The 18,633-nt window shown below is 40.5% G+C and overlaps 2 protein-coding genes across 3 annotated transcripts in view; both read left to right on the forward strand.

Annotated features, from left to right (window-relative positions):
- Positions 1-455: 455 nt before the first annotated feature.
- Positions 456-10,232, forward strand: LOC144031004 (vimentin-like). The gene is made up of 9 exons (XM_077537689.1): positions 456-1,053; positions 2,920-2,980; positions 6,701-6,796; positions 6,957-7,121; positions 8,746-8,871; positions 8,935-9,155; positions 9,595-9,638; positions 9,708-9,793; positions 9,866-10,232. Exons 1-9 carry the CDS (start codon positions 521-523, stop codon positions 9,905-9,907), a joined length of 1,374 nt encoding a protein of 457 aa, XP_077393815.1. The 5' UTR covers positions 456-520; the 3' UTR covers positions 9,908-10,232.
- Positions 10,233-11,911: 1,679 nt separating this feature from the next.
- Positions 11,912-18,633, forward strand: part of pde1cb (phosphodiesterase 1C, calmodulin-dependent b) — a 282,706-nt gene continuing 275,984 nt past the window's right edge. Inside the window, exon 1 of one of the 2 annotated variants that reach the window (XM_077537610.1) lies at positions 11,912-12,685. In XM_077537610.1, coding sequence (XP_077393736.1) covers positions 12,442-12,685 — 244 coding nt within the window. In that variant the 5' untranslated portion in view covers positions 11,912-12,441. The remainder of the gene's footprint in view (positions 12,686-18,633) is intronic. The other variant, XM_077537617.1, reaches the window with a different exon arrangement.

Here is an 18,633-nt window from a genome sequence, read left to right on the forward strand (position 1 = left end):
TTCTATAGTGTTAACTCCTGCCTTAGATATTAAAGATTTTGTAGTTTGTTATATTATTAGAACCCAACCAATAATCGATCCTTGCCTTACAACTTCCATTCGGTGTAAACCATGAAAATGCGCTGAGGAGAAAGTAGTGAGCTGACTGTACGAATCGCCAACAGGACGACGGCACTACATATTAGGCCACGATAGTGCGGGGCTATGTTTTAATGAGGGGTTAGGGGATAAGAGTGGACATTCGGACACAACCAATGACAGGGTTTGCCTAAGACCCCCAAATGACATAATACACCCCCAAAGGCACATTTGTTTGTCTTGAATGCAGAATGAATAAATGTGGGCGGACCCTATACAGACCGTGGACGGATGAGGGGCTTGGACCTAAGATGTGATTGGAGCTTCCACTGTCGCTCCAAACCACGTTAGTCATTTGCATAGGGAGGAGACTATAAATGCGCAGGCGCGCGTCGTGGGATGCTGTCGGGACTGGCACGCGGCACAGACCTTTGGTATCAGCATGTCTACTTTCAGAGCAGCACCTTCTCAGTCCTCTTACAGGAAGATGTTCGGCGGAGACAGAACCGTGAGAAGCAGTTACTCCAGCCGCCAGTATTCCGCTCCCACACGCTCGACTCGGGTGTTATCTTTCGGAGCGCCCGGCGGCGTGGTGTACGCCACCAAGACGCAGCGTCTGCGCAGCAGCAGCGCGCCCATGCCCCGGCTCGCATCCGAGCAGCTGGACTTCACGCTGTCCGACGCCATCAACAGCGAGTTCATCGCCAACCGCACCAGCGAGAAGGCGCAGATGCAGTCGCTCAACGACCGTTTCGCCAGCTACATCGAAAAGGTGCGCTTCCTAGAGCAGCAGAATAAGATCCTGCTGGCCGAGCTGGAGCAGCTCCGTGGCAAGGGCACGTCGCGAGTCGGCGACCTGTACGAGGACCAGATGCGGGAGCTGAGGCGCCAGGTGGACCAGCTCAGCAACGAAAAGGCCCGGGTGGAGGTGCACCGGGACAACCTGGCCGACGACATCGGGAGGCTCAGAGACAAGTAGGCTCACTTATTCATTAGGTACACTTAGCAGTCAAAAAGCTGTGTAGCATGATTCGTATGGAGCCACAACACTGACAATAAGATTTGGTATTATAAAAAAATAATATATATATATATATATATATATATATATATATATATATATATATATATATATATATATATATATATATGTAATTGTGGAAAAAGCTTCATGGGCATTGAAACAAGTATTGGCATTGTAAAACAAGAATTGGAATTGAAAAATGTTGTATTGAAAAATAAAATACAAACATTGAAAAAACACTATTTTCCATCCATCCATCCATTTTCTTGACCGCTTACTCCTCACAAGGGTCGCGGGGAGTACTGGAACCATCTCAGCTGGCTTTGGGCAGTAGGCGGGGTACACCCTGGACTGGTTGCCAGCCAATCGCAGGGCAAACACTATTTTCTTTAACCATATTTTTTTGTATTATAAATGTCTTTTTCAATGCCAATCTGCAGATTATTTTTTTTTTACGCTTTATATTTTTTTTCTTTCGAGTTTCACGGTTTTTCAGTTTCAACTCGCTGGGTTTCAGTTTCACTTCTCTTTTTTTCAGTTTCAACTTATTGGCAGTGTTTTAACGTGGAGGGTCGCGCGCGGGGTTTGGGGTGGGGCTTTGACCAGGAGAACGCCTTCCAGCTTTTCCGGAGAAGGGAGCGCACCCTCTGTCGGCTAAAGGCAATTGAATTCCCTGTGGCATATATTATACATATTTAGCTAGCATGCTAATTGGTTTACTATAGAAACATTAACACTGACGCCACAAGGCTATATGTAGAAAAAACACAGACTTAAACGCGGTTTAGGAGTTCCTGGTCAACTTTTGTATTCACAAGTCTGTGACGATATGCCACAGGGAATTCAGGTATTGCCTTTAGCCGATAGAGGAGGCGCTCTCCTCTTCTGAAAAGCTGGAAGGCGTTCTCCTGGTCAAAGCCCCGCCCCATACCCCGCGCCCGACCCTCCAGTTAAAACACTGCCAATAAGTTGAAACTGGAAAAAAAATAAAAAATAAAAAGAGAGAGAGAAGTGAAACTGAAAACCAGCGAGTTGAAACTGAAAAACCGTGAAACTCGAAAAAGAGAAAGCGTAAAAAAAATCTGCAGATTGGCATTGAAAAAGACATTATAATACAAAAAAATATGGTTAAAGAAAATCGTGTTTTTCAATGTTTATATTTTATTTTTTAATACAACCTTTTACAATGACAATTCTTGTTTTACAATGCCAATACCTGTTTCAATGCCAATGCAGCTTTTTCCACAATGACAATTTTTTTTTTCAATACCAAATCTTATTGTCAGTGTTGTGGCTCCATAGATTCGGACCCTATGACAGCATATACTTGGCCTATTTGTTTATCAAAAACAAAGGTTCTTTAATCTAGACCTATAAAAGAGCATTTTCACTGTGCTTTATTAACTATCGGAAAATAAAAAACAAACTTTACGTACGTACATAAATGATTAATTCCTTAAAGCTAAATACAACTGAACTGTACATAAATGTACACACACACACCTGTTCTTAAATGTGTGCTGTCCTGGATCAGAAACCAGTTTAAGATACTAACACTGTGCAATTAGAACATTTAAATAAGTGATTCTATGCATGCCACTAGTGGGGAGCCTGTGCACCATCCATGTGTGTTCCTTATGGCACACTTTTGAGAATCACTGCTCCAGCATATAAAATAGTATACCTAAAGTAGTAAATAGTATACCTATACTTAATGATATGAGAGACTCCAACATGCTTGAATTTTTGAAAACTTGTATATCTCAACATGAGAGACCCCAAAAACTCCCTCTCAAAAAATGTATCTGTCATGCCAGGTTGCAAGATGAGATGTCCCTGAGGGAAGAGGCTGAGGCAAATATGCAGAGCTTCCGACAGGTAACAGTATGATCCGAACCATTGCACAACACGTTTGAATGTTTTAACAATTTGTACAATGGTGAGGCATTCAACTTCCGCAGTTCCACGGTAAGATGATTTAAAACTGATGCAGACATATTAAATGGTCACGAGTCTCCCATTCGTCGCTATGACTGTTTCCTTTTCACCCAGACTAGACAGGAATGTGCCCCTGTGGTGGCAAAACAGCGGATTGTAGCCATGATCCCAAACAGCCGGAGAGCAGCGCCCGCTCGGACAAGACAGGGTTGAACGCTTGGCTGGTTGGCTGTGGACTGTTGTGTTCAATCAGGCCTACAAGGAGAGCAGCTCTTTTTAAGTCTGATTGGTCATGCTGAATGAGCCGGACTCGGCCAACAACAGTGTGGGCCCAATGTGGTTATCAGAGCGAGAGACCAAGCCACCGTGAGATCCGTCCGCCTGGCAGCCATTACGTGTAGGGATTAATGTCAAGTCAACGGCATATAGATGAGTCATGCAAGTAGCAGCCACAATATCACGTTGGGGCCTCACACACCTGTTTTCAGGGTGACTCTTCAAAATGATCATTCTCTGATGCCGTGCTCCGGCTGCATGAGATGGATCGGTTCTGATTGGGGCTCATTTGGAGTCAAAGTTCACCAAAAGTACAAGGCTAGAATTTGCCCAAATTAGCTATTTCAAACCAAAATGGTAGACTTCCTGTTCAGTTTCATGCATGGGTCCCTGAATTTTTTGTGCGATCTGTTGTGATAGACATGTCCACCCAATTTCATGTTCTTTTGTCAAATTGGTACGGGGGGTGGGGTGTGTGTGTGTGTGTGTGTGTGTGTGTGTGGGGGGGGGGGGGGGCATGTTTTTCAGCACATATTTTCATGGCTAATCCATGTCATGATTTGCCCATATTTAATGGTGTATCAGAAAATACCGTAAGTTTAGCCATTTTGATAAGGCAATTGCTCCAACCATTGATTGAATAACGTTTTCTTCGTCAGCAGAAAACTTCCTGCTTCTTTTTTTTTTTTGTTTTCAGCGAGTGCAAGGGGTCATTTGGATAGTATCTATTCCACTTTCTTTCGTCTACCCGGGAGTAAACAGAAAGAGGAATTGTGGGATATATCGGTGCTGTGCCGTTAACAAACAGCGTGACTAGCCATGTTTTGAACAACGCATATTTAAACGGGCGGTTAGTTAACGGCGGTTTGAGAATTTACCGGCGGTTAGGGTTTAAACAGTGGTTAAAATAACCGAGAATTGAACAACAGGGCCCTGGACTTTAAAATTCTATTTTCTTAAGAAGTTATGGGAAAAAAGAGATGTATAAAATAATCCATTCATGTATCGATATCGGGCTTGAAAAGGAAAATCAATTTAATATCGATTTATTCAATTTTTTAACCCATTCCTAGTATATACGGTTACTTTGGCTAAACATCTACAGTGGATGCTTGCATGGGCAGCCTATACACATTGTTGTATAAGAATGGCAGGAAGGAATTTGGTGTGACATGCCAATAATGAGGCATTCGCTGCCTGCACGCTGGCCCGCTCAGTCAGGCAGACAGTCACCCTCCTAGCCCCGGACTGTTTGGGATACCCGGGCTGAATAGTGCGCTTTGTTTGTGGCATTAGCGCCGGGCAAAGCCGCTTCATTTGCTGATACCTCATTTGATGACCTGCCAACGTCCGGCGGACAAAGCTTGGCAGTGTGGCGTCACCAAGAGAACTCCGAAACAAACCCTAATTGATAATGGACAATGCCATGTTTTTATCCTCAGGTGAGCCACACAAGGCTGCTAAATTAAGGTTCACATCACGGGTTTAGAGGAAGGTTTGATCGGAAATTAGATTTGGTAGGCTGTAGAGATCAGACTTGTACGTTAAATCCAGAATTTGTGTTGATGCCAGCAAATGACTTTCAAATAGATTTGAATGGGTTGCTTAAAAAAACAACAAAAAACAAAAAACAAAAAACGTCACAGTCCAACAAATGAAAAATCCAATGTGATCAAAATGGTAGATGGAGTATACATAATAGCACGTCACATTCTGTACATCATATGGTGCCCAAAGCGCTTTACAAAGCTGCACATTCACTTATTTGAAAACATATCTATTGAACCGGCTGCCACTTCTACCTCTAGAAAAGTGTTTCTTTTGAGTTCAAAATGGCTTACTTTAAGTCTCTTTAACTAGTATCCCTCGCCATACAGGGACCAACGGAAGGATCTGGGTTGGGTTCTCTTAATCTATCCTTGTTGTCTGACTGGGAAGTGCCATGCTACATAAAAGATAACTAGCAGGGGAGATGTCTGTATTTGGCATAATTTGGTAAAGTCTCTTTGTTTGTTGCTATGATGGCGTAAGAGGCCAGCAGCAAAGTAACGACAGAGTCGTCGATAGACTGCTGAGATGGGCTTCATTGACTTGTGACAGAGCACCTTTGAACGTCTATTCTACAGCCTTTACTTTTTAATGGATAAAAACCTAGATTTCCCCTCTCAAGACGCCAGAGTCATTTCATCTTGCTCCTTTAAATGCGGAGGAGCAGCGTCTCTACTCTGATCCCGGTTAAGCTCTATAGCGTGCCCTTGTATTTCGTAGAAAATTCAGCCCCCAAAGAATACTGAGCAAAATCAAATGTAATAGCATAATGTATCATCATGTTTAGACCCACAAAAAAAAGTCTCAAAAATCAATACCTGGAAAAACAAAAGAATGTATCCATTTAATTTCATTTAGACCATTTCTAAAGCAAATTCATCCAAGAGATCTGTCTGATTGTTAACACATCTTAATGTCAGTCAGTTTCACCCTAGCGACATGAAATTTGGTTGGCATGTCTATCATAAGTAGAAAAAAGTAGTAAAGTCAAGAACCTCTCACCTCTCTTGGTTTGATGAGGCCATTTCCTTTAAAAGTGAGATTGTATCCACTTGCTACTCAATTTTATCACCATAAACTAGTGGTTCTCAAACGTTTTACACAAGTACTACCTCAAATACCTCCTTGATCATCAAAATGACAATACAGTAGTGTAGTAGAAAAAACAAAAAACAGGTTTTTGTCAAAACAAGGTTTGCCTGTTTAGTACTGCAAGCCATTGTAACATTATGCACTTTTCAGTTTGAATGTCATTAATATTGTGCTCAAATATAGGAAAATGAAAACTGTAATAAAATATCATATAAAATGTATTACACTACGATAAGCATAGAGCAAATCTGTACCTACAGTACAGTACATACTTCCACAAGTGTGGACCATTGATTGCAAACAGTGGTTAATTAGTACCCACAAAAAAGTTTTTTAATTAAATGTTTTTAAGTACATTTTGCACAAATAAGTAGACCCTGAGAAAAAGACGGACAACTTCATTTCAGGCCTAGCAGACATGTTGCTATCACAGTCATAAGGGTCATAGAAAATACTAGATGTAGTCGTTTTTGTTGTGGGTTGCATTAATTTTTTTGCATTCGTTAATTTGATTAAGCAAAAACTCCGAATAATTCCATTTCACAAGGTCTAAGATGGACCAAACAGCTTGTGTGTGATGAAGGTCACCACAGTTTTGCGGGATAGCTGTGTCAAGGACGCTGGAAAGCATCCAGCATGAATCTTTTTTTTTTTTTTTCCCTGTATCAGCAAAGATGAAATATATCATTCATGTCACCTTCAAAAGTCTGCTTACTAAGTCAGCTTGTGGGCGTCATGGTGCAGGATGTGGATAATGCTGCCCTCACCAGACTGGACCTAGAGAGGAAGGTGGAGTCCCTCCGGGAGGAAATCGACTTCCTCAAGAAGCTGCATGATGAGGTAAGCCTCTTTTTTTTTTGTGTGTGTGACTACTGAGGAAATGCTGCCCACATACTATAAAGGGATCCATTGTTAATCTGCTGAGTGGTCAAATGAATGCAGAAATAGATTTTTGCTAATGAGAAATTAGCACATACCAGCTCTATGGCTTCCGTGACAGGAAATGGTGGAGCTGCAGAACCAGATCCACATGCAGCAGCATGTGCAGGTGGACATGGATGTGGCCAAGCCGGACCTGACGGCCGCTCTGAGAGACGTCCGCCTGCAGTATGAGAATCTGGCCTCCAAAAACATCCAGGAGTCTGAGGATTGGTACAAGTCCAAGGTTAGGATTGAAAGACCAGAAAACTAAAACAGTTGTCATTTTTTCAAGGAATTGTCAAAATTTTGCAAGAGTGTACAGTCGTTCCTCGCTATATCACTTTTCACTTTTTGAGGGTTCACTTCATTGCACAAATCACAACTGGATTAAGTTGCACAACTGCACGCCTATAGTAAAGTATACATAACTTATCACCCATAGAAGGGTTAACACAGCCGCTGGTACACTTTCAATCGCTTTATTGAACAAATGGTAACAAAATAAACACAAACACATACACATGACCTGCTGTTTGCCACAACTTATGCTGAATCACTCAACACGTAGACATGACAACATGAAAGACGAGACTAAAAACAGAGAACTTGACATACAACCGGACATGACAAGAACTGGTGAAATCTGACTAGAGTAAAGTTCTGTACAGTGATGGATTCCACAAATTTGCAAATGTTTTTAAAACTATCCTCCATTACTCATAGAATAAACAATCTACTTGTTTTTTTTGTCAGGCCAAAGGCATGTCTAATAAACAAATATTGCTTTCACACAATCTTGGTGCCAAGCAACTATGTTGATGTGAAGGGAGGAGCTTCATTTAGTCAGGCTACAGCCTTGTCTAATACAAAAAAAGAGCTTTCAATTACAAAACGTTTTGGGTGGGGAATTATTTGCAGCACGGAACTAGAAAAGTCATTTTCAAAAAGAAAAAATAAAGTAATGGCTATACAGAGAATAGCCATAATTTTACAATAATAAAATTGTGTATCTTCAAAGAATTGTAATTTTACAAATGCAAAGATGTATAGCAAAGTTGTATTTTTTTCCCCCTAAAATTGATGAACTTTACGAGAATAAAGGCGTACAGTGTACAAAAATATATAATTACAACAACAGTAATATTTGATTTGCACATATTTTAGCACAACATAAGTTACTGTGTAAAGTGTTGCCCACTCGGCATCCATTGCATCGTGGATTGGGGATTTCGACATTTGCTGCCCCTTCCTAAGGTTTCTTATTTTTCCCCTGATGTTTTTTTTGTTTTTTTGTTTAGTTTTTTTCCCTTGCCCTCTTGTGGTTAGATGAGGGGATGTCGTGTGTATGAAGCCCTTTGAGACGCTTGTGATTAAGGGCTATATAAATAAACTTGACAAGAATAATGTTGCATACTTGAAGTATAAACGGTGCAGTTGGTCTTATTTTCTTAAAAATAAATAAATAATAATAATAATCTTTCAAGAATGAAGTTAAGTCGCACACGAAAAGCCATAACTATGTGTTGAAACCTTTTTTAATGTCAAAATTACAAAAATATCTTTTTAGTTGGCGAGAACTCAAAATGTTTCCTTCATAACATTCTTACTGTATTTTCCTGTAATATAAACACCTAACTCTCTGAAGATTTAATAATCTCCCCCCTCCCCCATTTAAACGTTTTGTTTATGACTAGCAATAGAGGGCTATACAGAAAAGCTAGTTTCCACTGCCCCCTGTGGGAGTAAGGGATTACTGCAGTCTAAATTGCACTAATAACAACCAAGAGCATGTTTCCTTTATGCCATTTTATATCCATATTGCATGTGTCGTTATTTACGGTCTTCTTAACTGGCTCATTTGGTCTCAGTTTGCCGATCTCACTGAAGCGGCCGCCCGCAACAACGAAGCACTGAGGCTGGCCAAGCAGGAGGCCAATGACTACAGACGCCAGGTTCAGGCTCTCACCTGTGAAGTGGATGCTCTCAAAGGAACCGTAAGTAGCCACCTATCATCAATCTTACAATGGGAGTTCCAATGCTCACTTCCTTCTCCCCAGAATGAGTCACTGGAGCGGCAGATGCGAGAGATGGAGGACAACTTCTCCGCGGAGACGATGGGCTATCAAGAAACGGTTGCTCGCCTGGAGGATGACATTCACAACATGAAGGACGAGATGGCTCGCCACCTGCGTGAGTACCAGGACCTCCTCAATGTCAAAATGGCCCTGGACATCGAGATTGCCACCTACAGGAAGTTGCTGGAAGGAGAGGAGAGCAGGTGACCATGTTTAATTCTGTATTGTGTACATTTTTTCTTGGGAGTTGTGTATTTTGTTTTTGTATCTGGTCTTGTACTGATGTGATTTTTTTGGCAGATATTTGGGTATTTTCTTAAAATATTTCTCATTTTAAATAATATTTGTGTATTGCTCCTTTAATTTTACATTTTTTTCCTGAAATTTGTGTATTTTTTTTGTCATAACTTTCCAAAAGCTCTGCTCGTTTTTTTTTTCCTTCATACATTTTGTATATTTTATAATATTTCCAGTAGTAAAAAAAAAGGTCATAAAGTGCCATTGCATATTATTTTTTTTCCAAATTGAAAACAGAATGCCAAAGCTAAATACGATTTTAGCCTACCATATCTAACATGGACACTGTATGTCATCATGGTAATCGCTTGCATATGGTGTATTCTAACCAGTGCTTATTTCCAGAATCTCCACTCCAATGCCAAACTTCTCCTCTCTTAACCTGAGAGGTATGTTTACTTTTACACATTTTAGCGCCATTAATATGGCTTTCAAGATTAACGTTGCAATCTTTACAGAAACCATGATTGATTACAAACCTCAAGTGGAAACCACAACCACCAAGAAGGTTCTCATCAAGACAATAGAGACCAGAGACGGTCAGGTACAAGACCCGAGTTCTTCATAATGACTTTTAAATGAAGCTTTACCTTGACTCTAATGTGTCTGCGTTAAGGTGATCAACGAGTCGACGCAGAACCACGATGACATGGAGTAATAAGGCCCTTGCTGAAAACAAAACACACAAACAATATGAAGATGTTCACTGGCTCTGCACTAAATGACACGCATAGCTTTGCAAAGTGCCTTTTATATGTCATGATTTGGTAAGCTTGTTAGTTTGAAATACAATGAATTTAGCTTCCATTTCTGTTCTTTTATGTCTCTGACACAATAAAAACAGCGCTACTTTACGCACATACTGTAGTCACTACAAAACATCTCACCTGCAGTCAACCTTTTGATAATTCATTATGCACACGACCAAATACTAAACACGTCACAATTGCCTTGTATTCAGCAATAAACTAATAAGACTGTGACTGAGGTGTGATGCTTCCGTGGTGCACTTTCATTGTCAAATGCTAACAAATGAACTACTTCTTGTCAAATGGACTCCTACCTCATTAACACCTGTCTTTTCCCGCCGTGTCATGTCAAAATGTGTTAAATAACTTAATAATGACAAGTGAACTGAATAAGAGGTGTGACAGCCTGCTGAATAGCTAGGAATCGAGCAGTATGAAAATGATGCATGATACATGATTGAGTTTATACTTATCATTTTGGTTATCTCAAATTACTATGCCACATAAAGCGTAAAGAATAGAAGAATTAACACTAAACATCAAAAATATAAAAAGAAAAAATATGTTAATATGCAGCTCGACGAGGTCCCGAAACATGATTATCTGGTGGTCCACTGTAATCCATTTCAGCCTCCCCTCCAAATAAACCACATTTTTGTGTGTATTTATTTATTTATTTTTTTAAAGCACACTGGGGATTCAAGGCTGTTTCATGCCGCTCCCAGTTGAAATTTACTGTTAAAGTAAACATAAAACAAAGATAATTAAGCCTTGTGGATTTACAGTAAAACAAGCAATATTGCGTTAAGAATGACCTGCTTGTTCAATGCTAATATGGAAAACATAATTGACATGCTCATGCTCACAATCGTTAGTTTCAGTTTCTCTAAACCCTTTCGGCAACAAATATTTGAACACCAATGGTGTAGCAACACTTGTAGACAGCTACTACACTAGTAACATCAGGCATATATCCTTTATCCTCTACGAACATGATGAAGATCATGTATGAGGTGAGATCTTTTTTGTAAACCCAATGTGGGCTTTCGGATCGCTCCTGCACAAAGTCTTTCATTAGTCAGGTTTCCATCCAATTGTTTCGAATCTTTTCACCGAATTTACTGAAAATACGCAAAACGGACATGCGACTTATGCCAGTTTCCATGTTCTTTTGTGAATATTGAAAGAGGACTCCACCGCTGTAGGTTGTGGTATACACCATAGAGATGGGATCAACCAGTAATTTAAAAGAAGATCTAAAATAGCATTAATATTAATAACATACCTTCCTTTATCAGCCACCATTGTTTTGTGACTACAAAAGGTACGTGTGACGTAATATCTGTCAAAACATGTGACGTGTATCCGGTCTTGTCAGTGTTTATGTTGTAGCAAGTACAATATTTTCGAGTGCTATTTTGCCTTATTAAAACCCCCTTTTTTGGGGGAGGAGGGGGGGGGGGGTGGACTGATTAATGCCATTTGTATTCATCTCAGTAGGGAAACATGATTTGAGATACAGCACACTGATACAAGTGTTGTTTTGTGTTTTACAAGTTTGGTCAAGAAACGAAATAAAATATCTCAGGGCAAAATTTATATTATGCATTTTTATGTGTTAAAAATTAAAATACTTTGTTACTATTGATATTTGTCTTAACTCTAGTATTTTTTTTATTTTTATTTTTTACAAAACACCTTAATAAAAGCGGTAAAAATACTAAATAAATAAATAAGATAAACATTGATATCGGCGATACTGGCCCTAGAACTATCCACGTGAAAAGTAAACAATATGATTCAATTTAAGGCAAGTCAAGACAGGCTCCAAGTGGAGGAGTGGAACCGCCACTTGTCTTCTGTGCCGGTTGGCGTGGCTTCACTTCTCCGCCTCGGAGACCATGTATGCTTAAATGATGTAAGCTTGTGTGAATGATAATTAAAAAATAATAATAATAAGGCAAGCCAGGTCTCGCGACATCTATTAAAACAAGAAAAAACGAGACTTGGGCTAATCAATAATCATCACTTAACTCACACCCCACCTGTGGTCAAATAAGTCGTGTTTACTGTTTATTTGTCGTGTTCATGTAAATAATGAAACTAGCCAACTAGCTAACTTACCAGTGGATTAAAATAGCTCGCTTCCGGAGCGGGTTGCCCCCTTGAGAGCTGGATTTGTTGACCGGGCAACGGCAATTTTCTCCACGAGTGAACGAGTGACGCGTCTGCGGCGGAAAAGCACACCGAGGGACTGGGAGATGCCGACATGACATGACCCGGTTGAACTCAGTTGTGCCTTGATTGAAATCACGGTTCGCCACCATTTGAGGCTAAATATCACAGCCGGGGAGTTGAAATAACCTCTCGGGTGAAGATTTGAACCCCAAGTGTTTTCGCTAAAAGTGGGCATCCGCCCCCTCGACCTCCTTCGCCCCTGGCGATGGGCTCCGTGACTTCCGCCCTGACTAGGACACGCCACGCGCTGGTCAAAGTGGGCTCGGAGCCGCAGAGTCACGACCCGGAGAGGAGCCACTTGGCGCTCGAGTCCGTCAGGAAGAGGAGTCGCAAGCCGTCCAGCCAAGTCGCTCGACAGCCTTCCCGGCAGTTGCTCGCTGTGGTCCTGAGCCGGCAGGACTCGGACGGAGCCAAGAAGTCAGCCGAGGTCCAACCCAACAAACCGAGTGGTGAGTAATTGCAACAATGGATGCCCACCTGTTCTCGAACAGGAGGGGCAAACTTTTGTTCACGTGAACATATAATAATAATTCGCATCATAATAATCATGTCATTGAGTAATTGAATCAGAATTAATTAACCGATTATTTCATTTAATGTGGCATTTAGATATCACATTCTAATCTATTATTTAATAATTATGTTACAGTAGCAATGGTGTCTTGAGATCCATGACTATGCTTGTAAGTAGTGCCGTGTATAGGTAAATATGGTGCAAAAGTAACTTGTAAGAAAAAAAAATGTACCTGTAGAAAAAAATATAGATTTGTATCTGTAAAAACTGTCGGCACAGCTGCATGTCCCACTAACAGCGCTTGACTGATCTGACCTAAAAAAGGTCTGTTGTGAACTTATCAGCAGAAGCAGTACAAGAAGGATTCTCATAGTATTTTTGAACAAATACTGACAAAATTCAGGTTGTTGGCAACCCCTTATCATTCCTGCCATTTTTTGCCAAAAATGCCTAAAAAGGTGCATCAAAAGTACATTTGAAGCTGTTCTTGAACCATTTGGACTATCAGCATAGTTTTGGTCTCTTTTTGAAGCTAACACTTAGAATTTTCCTTACAAACAGTCAGAATCTGTTCAAGTGCGACTGGCACTAAGTAATGGAAGTTTGAATACCAAAAAAGACACATTTTATGTTTGTCTAATTATTTTTCACAATCTGCCTTGAAAATGAATTTAGAATGGTGACTAGGACTTGAAAACACTACAAGATCAAAGCTTGACGTCTTACCTCATTCTAGTTCAAGTTTGAAAATAATAGGACGGAAAATGAACATTTTACACAGGATTTTCCAAAACAGGAGTTTATCCAAACATAATGTGTGTCATTTGGGTGAGCCTTGAAAGCCCACGTCAAGTCTGGTAAAAAATAATTTTAATTTGTCACTATTTTATTCTAGCTATATGTGAGAGACAGTATCTACATTTTGACATCATTTTTTCATCATATGAAAGCAAGCGCATGATGCGCAGCAAAGATATATGCCCCTTTATGACGCGCAATGATGCTCTGTCATCGCTGTAACTCCGCTGTATTTGTAAAAAAAAAAAAAAAAAAAAACTGCCATGACATATTCAGACTGGTTCCTGCAGAGAGGGAGGATACCTTTTTTGCACGATGTCCTTGGCCATGGAAACCAAAGCAGACTACGGGATTGGACCATGTGCTACGTGTCAATCACTCCCCACGTGGCTCCTTCACGATTTTTTGCTTTCAAGTTTGTTTGCAGAGCACTAGCTATGAATGCTAACTCAAATATGCATAATAATGGGTGAATCTTGTGCATATTTGGGAAGTTGCAGCACCAAAAAACGTAGCTTTATGACATTGGAGGGTTCACGCGTAGGGTGTTTGAAAAAAAAAAAGTTACCATGGCAACAAGCATGGCAATGTTTTGGGCATCTGATTGGCTTTTTAAAAGTTCCATCGCAGAGAGCTTCAACTGTTACTGGCGCATGTAACGACGGACGTATGGCGGGGGACCAGTTGATGATCAAAGACGGCCATTTGGGTTGCGTGGATCTTGTGACTGATAAAAACATCTTTTATTGGACAAAACAAGGTGTCATTCGGAAGCCAAGCCGCAAGTGAAGTGTTCACGAGTGTTCTGATGCTAATCAGAGGAGCTAGGATGGAGGTACGAGTCAAACTGGGTCAATGCTGTTCGTATTTGGAAGCTGCGCAGCACCAAACAACGTGACTATATGGATGTAAAGGGTCGGTGTTGGCGAACAATTTTCACGGAATACTTTCATTGGACTCTTTTCGAAGTAGTTGGACCAGTTTCGACCAAGTGGGACAGTTACAATTGTCTGACAAGTTGCCGCGGGAGTGATGTCATGCAGCCGACAAATTCGCCCGGCCCGTCTGCGACACGCCCCCCCGCCACCCTCCGCTCTGCGATTGGCTGGAGGGTTAAACAACCGTCTGTCCACAAAAACGTCCCGTTGTTGACAAAACAAAGACAAAATGGCAAAATACAGGCTGGGGTGGGGTGGGTGTTTTGGAAAAAATCACCACTACACATGAACTCATTTGCTCCCAATAACGTGTAAATATGTTTTTTTAATGTTCTAAGTGTCCCAAAGACGTATTTATGTTATTTTGTTTTCTTCTTATGCTAGAGCATACAGAAGGCTTTGATGCAGCCTCTCAACTGCAAAGAACGGTTGCAGAAATGGTAGTTATTACACAAACGGCCAGCAGGTGGCAGCAGAGCAAAGGAGATCAACCAGGGCCATGTAGAAAAAAAAAAGCTCAATTACTTACAATTTTGAATAGATTTGTGAAAACTGATGAAACCTAGCTCTCTTCTAATGCAAATTTCGATGAAAGAAGAGACTTTAATCTTTCTTTTGATAGGTTCCATGCTTTTATAGCAATAGAACACAATATTCTGTGGGCCTTGCAAAATCAGTCAAAATCCAGTAAAACAGCCGGGAACGAACGGGATTGCTTCTGTGAAAATGGCTGGGAGCGAATGAGTTAACAGAAGCCCACAGGTGTAGACTGAGAAGGAGTTAAAGTGTGTGCATCCTGTATTTTAAAAGTGCATTCTCCTGAGTGAAAACAGAAGACCGTGCTTTTAAGTACAGTATTGGCCATTTTGAAAAGTCACATGATCATCGGGACGTATCGCGAAATACACATTGAATGACATGGCTGCCAGTGACAACAAAGAGACTCACGAGGAATTATTGCGTCCCACGGTGGATATCAAAGGTGGAATTATGCCTTATTGACCATTTGCACCGACGTCCCGTGATCACGTGACTGCCCCACCATGGACAGCGGAAGGAAATGATAGTTGAATGGAAGTGGATGGGCCGCGGAGCGATTTAGGTACTTAGCGACTTTTATTTTACAAATGAAAAGTTATTATTGCCCATCGAGTCATGGAATCTGCTAGTTCAACTGACGTTTGCCTGTCGGCAGAAGTGGAACATTTAGTAGGTGCTCATAGAGTGCGATATTAACAGAAACTGGAGATGTCTAGTTTGAAAACAGACCCTTCGGTCCCCTGCTGTTTTCACGGAGCTAATCAAATTGAAGACTTTCAAGAGGAAGACTTTGAAGAATTCACGGTGCACGACCTGTATCACTATGTTGCCAATAATGTATCTCCTTACACCGGAGCCGATTTAAAAGCTTATAAAAGTCTAGATGCATACCAGTTTTTTGCTACTGGCTGTCTGTCTGCAACGAGATGCTACGCTCACACCCGAGGGACAATCTACCTTGTAATGGAAAAGATAAAACTTGTTTATCATGCTAACTGACTTATTTTTTTTAAATGTTATTTTTACACATTCTGTCCTATGTTGAAACACTGTGGTTATGTTAAGTATGCATCAAGTATTTTCAGTCCGATGCACTTAATAGTTTTGAAGAGGGTACACTTAAAAACTAAGTTGTGTGTGTGCAGTTGGAGTGGACGCGAACGACGTGGCTCAAGCCACGTTCACATTAACGATCGTTAATGTGATTTGAAACACGTAATTCTACATCCCTGTTACAATTTTTGTTATAGTGTATGTAGTAAGTGTACATTACTATTAAAATGTATGAACATTGATCTACTAAATTCGTAAAAAATGCTCGCTGCAAATCCTTTCTGTTGATTGCCGCTATTTTTGACGTCTTTTGTCTTCATTAGTAGGTATTGGGTAAAAAGCAACATTTGCTCCCTTGTCTGTTTGTACAACCGACCGCACAGCAAGATATGACCATTTTATAATGTAATCGACTAGACAAAGGACTTCACGCTGTACGAATTACAATCCAAGCAAGTGGTTCTTTTGTCGTCAAGCGTTCAGGAGGGGGCGTTCCCATGGGGGCAGTGACGTCACTGCAAATGGTCAATAGTAGGGGTGTTAAAAAAAAATCGATTCGGCGATATATCGCGATACTACATCGCGCGATTCTCGAATCGATTCAATAATCGGTAGAATCGATGATTTTTTTTTTTTTTTTTTTTTAGGATTCACACCTTGAGCATGGAAGAATGTTATATGAACGGTACATTAAGCCTTAATATTTTTATTTTAATGCTGTTCAAATGTGAAACAGATTGCAAACTTTGTGTACAGTGGCTCACGGTTATAAGCCTCAAGTTTTAGATAAATATATTCATACAAATCTTACAGTGTACATGTACAAATTTACTGATAGTATTTTCTAAATTTGAATGGAAAAAAATCGCAACAATCGACTTATAAATTCGTATCGGGATTAATCGGTATCGAATCGTGACCATTCGTATCGGGATTAATCGGTATCGAATCGAATCGTGACCTGTGAATCGTGATACGAATCGAATCGTCAGGTACTAGGCAATTCACACCCCTAGTCAATAGTAAAGAAGCATTTGTTTATCAGAATAGACCACCTTCCTTGTGCGCCATTCTCCAAGCCTGACTTCTTTTTGGCTTGGTCCCTGCTTGCTATTTTGCTGTTCAAAGTTAGTTACTTCCGCTGTAACGTTCCTGCCACAGCTATCGTATTGTGTGATTGATATTTGATGTCACCCAAACATATCGGTGTTTGGGTTATGATACTTGCACAAGTGTAGCTTATTTGCTGACATGGATGCAATGATCAGTAGCTTATACTGTGTTGACAGTGGACGCCAAGAGAGCTTTCACCTTTGTGGCTCCGCATCACATTTAGCTACATTTGCTAGCCAGCCAACAATTAGTGTTATGGGCATAACGAGTTAACGTTGTGATTTCAAAACAAAATATGGCTGATTGTTTTTGGTTTTAGTTCTTTTTTTTCAGTTGCAAAACAGGTTAATTAGTTTTTAAAAGCAGTGTCAATTCTAATAAAAATACCATAGAGTGCTGAATGATAAGCTGTACATTTTAAAGGTGAGTTTTCAAGTTTGTCACTTTTTTACACGCGACTGCCACTTCTGGCCTAAAGCGTAACTGCACCCTCTGTGTCAAGATTGTGCACGTGGTCGAAGAAACTCTTGTGTGATTAAGGGTTATACAAATAAATTTGATTTGACTTAAATTTCCTTGATACAACCTCTGTTGTAGATTGCTGTTATAAGAAAATTGATTTGACTCATATTTTAGTAAACCTAATTATTACCCCCTGTGCTGTTTTCCTTGTAAATGTAGCCTATGCATGTGTTTTGAATCAAGTAGAATTTAAAAATGTCTTTTCATTTGGAAAGACCACATAGGTGATTGAAATGGGCCAGCATTTTCTCTCACAAGGTGGAAATGCTCAAGTACGAAGCACTTAAATGTGTTTTTGTTGTATACTCATCACATGAAGGTCACACAGAGGTTCGTCTTCGAGTAAGCATCACAATTACCAAGTGCCAAAACTGTTATCATGGAAACAGGAAAAGGACCCTCAGAGGAGACAAGCCCAAGGGCTCAGCTCCTTTGCCCTCCAATTGCCACTTGGCAAAAGCAGCAACAACAACAAAAAAAATCTTTCTTTTGCAAAGACAATACAAATACAGAGGCATTCAGTTCCTCCCGCATACAGCTGTTGTGTTATTTCCTGCGGTAGCTGCATGTTTGCATCAGTAGATGAGAGCGTGGTCACATCAGAGGTAGAGTTTTGCATATTCTCCTTGAAAGTAGCTATTCACCGAATGAATATCACGCTCCTTTGAAGGCCAACCTCAATACATTCGTCATATCTCTACTAGCGGTCACTGCAGAGGTGTTCTTGAAACTGGAATAAGCACGACCGCCAGTGAAACATGCTCTGTTGTATGCTTATGTAAGCTAAAGCAGGGAAGCTGAGTTAGTGTGATAACTTTAATAGCTTCAGTTAAAACAAAATGGGTTGCAATTGCAGGTTTGAGATGATCTCTCTCAGAATGTTCGAAACACCGGTTTCTAGCTATTGTTGCATTGGGTG

The sequence above is a fragment of the Festucalex cinctus genome, chromosome 1, assembly GCF_051991245.1.
Source record: "Festucalex cinctus isolate MCC-2025b chromosome 1, RoL_Fcin_1.0, whole genome shotgun sequence".
Classification (NCBI taxonomy): Eukaryota; Metazoa; Chordata; class Actinopteri; order Syngnathiformes; family Syngnathidae; genus Festucalex; species Festucalex cinctus.

Bases quoted from the DNA above. Each gene is read 5' to 3' on its own strand.
- LOC144031004 (XM_077537689.1), top strand. From the start codon at position 521: ATGTCTACTTTCAGAGCAGCACCTTCTCAGTCCTCTTACAGGAAGATG. The intron at 7,122-8,745 runs GTTAGGATTGAA...ATTTGGTCTCAG, and splicing joins AGGATTGGTACAAGTCCAAG to TTTGCCGATCTCACTGAAGC. The intron at 9,156-9,594 runs GTGACCATGTTT...GCTTATTTCCAG, and splicing joins CTGGAAGGAGAGGAGAGCAG to AATCTCCACTCCAATGCCAA.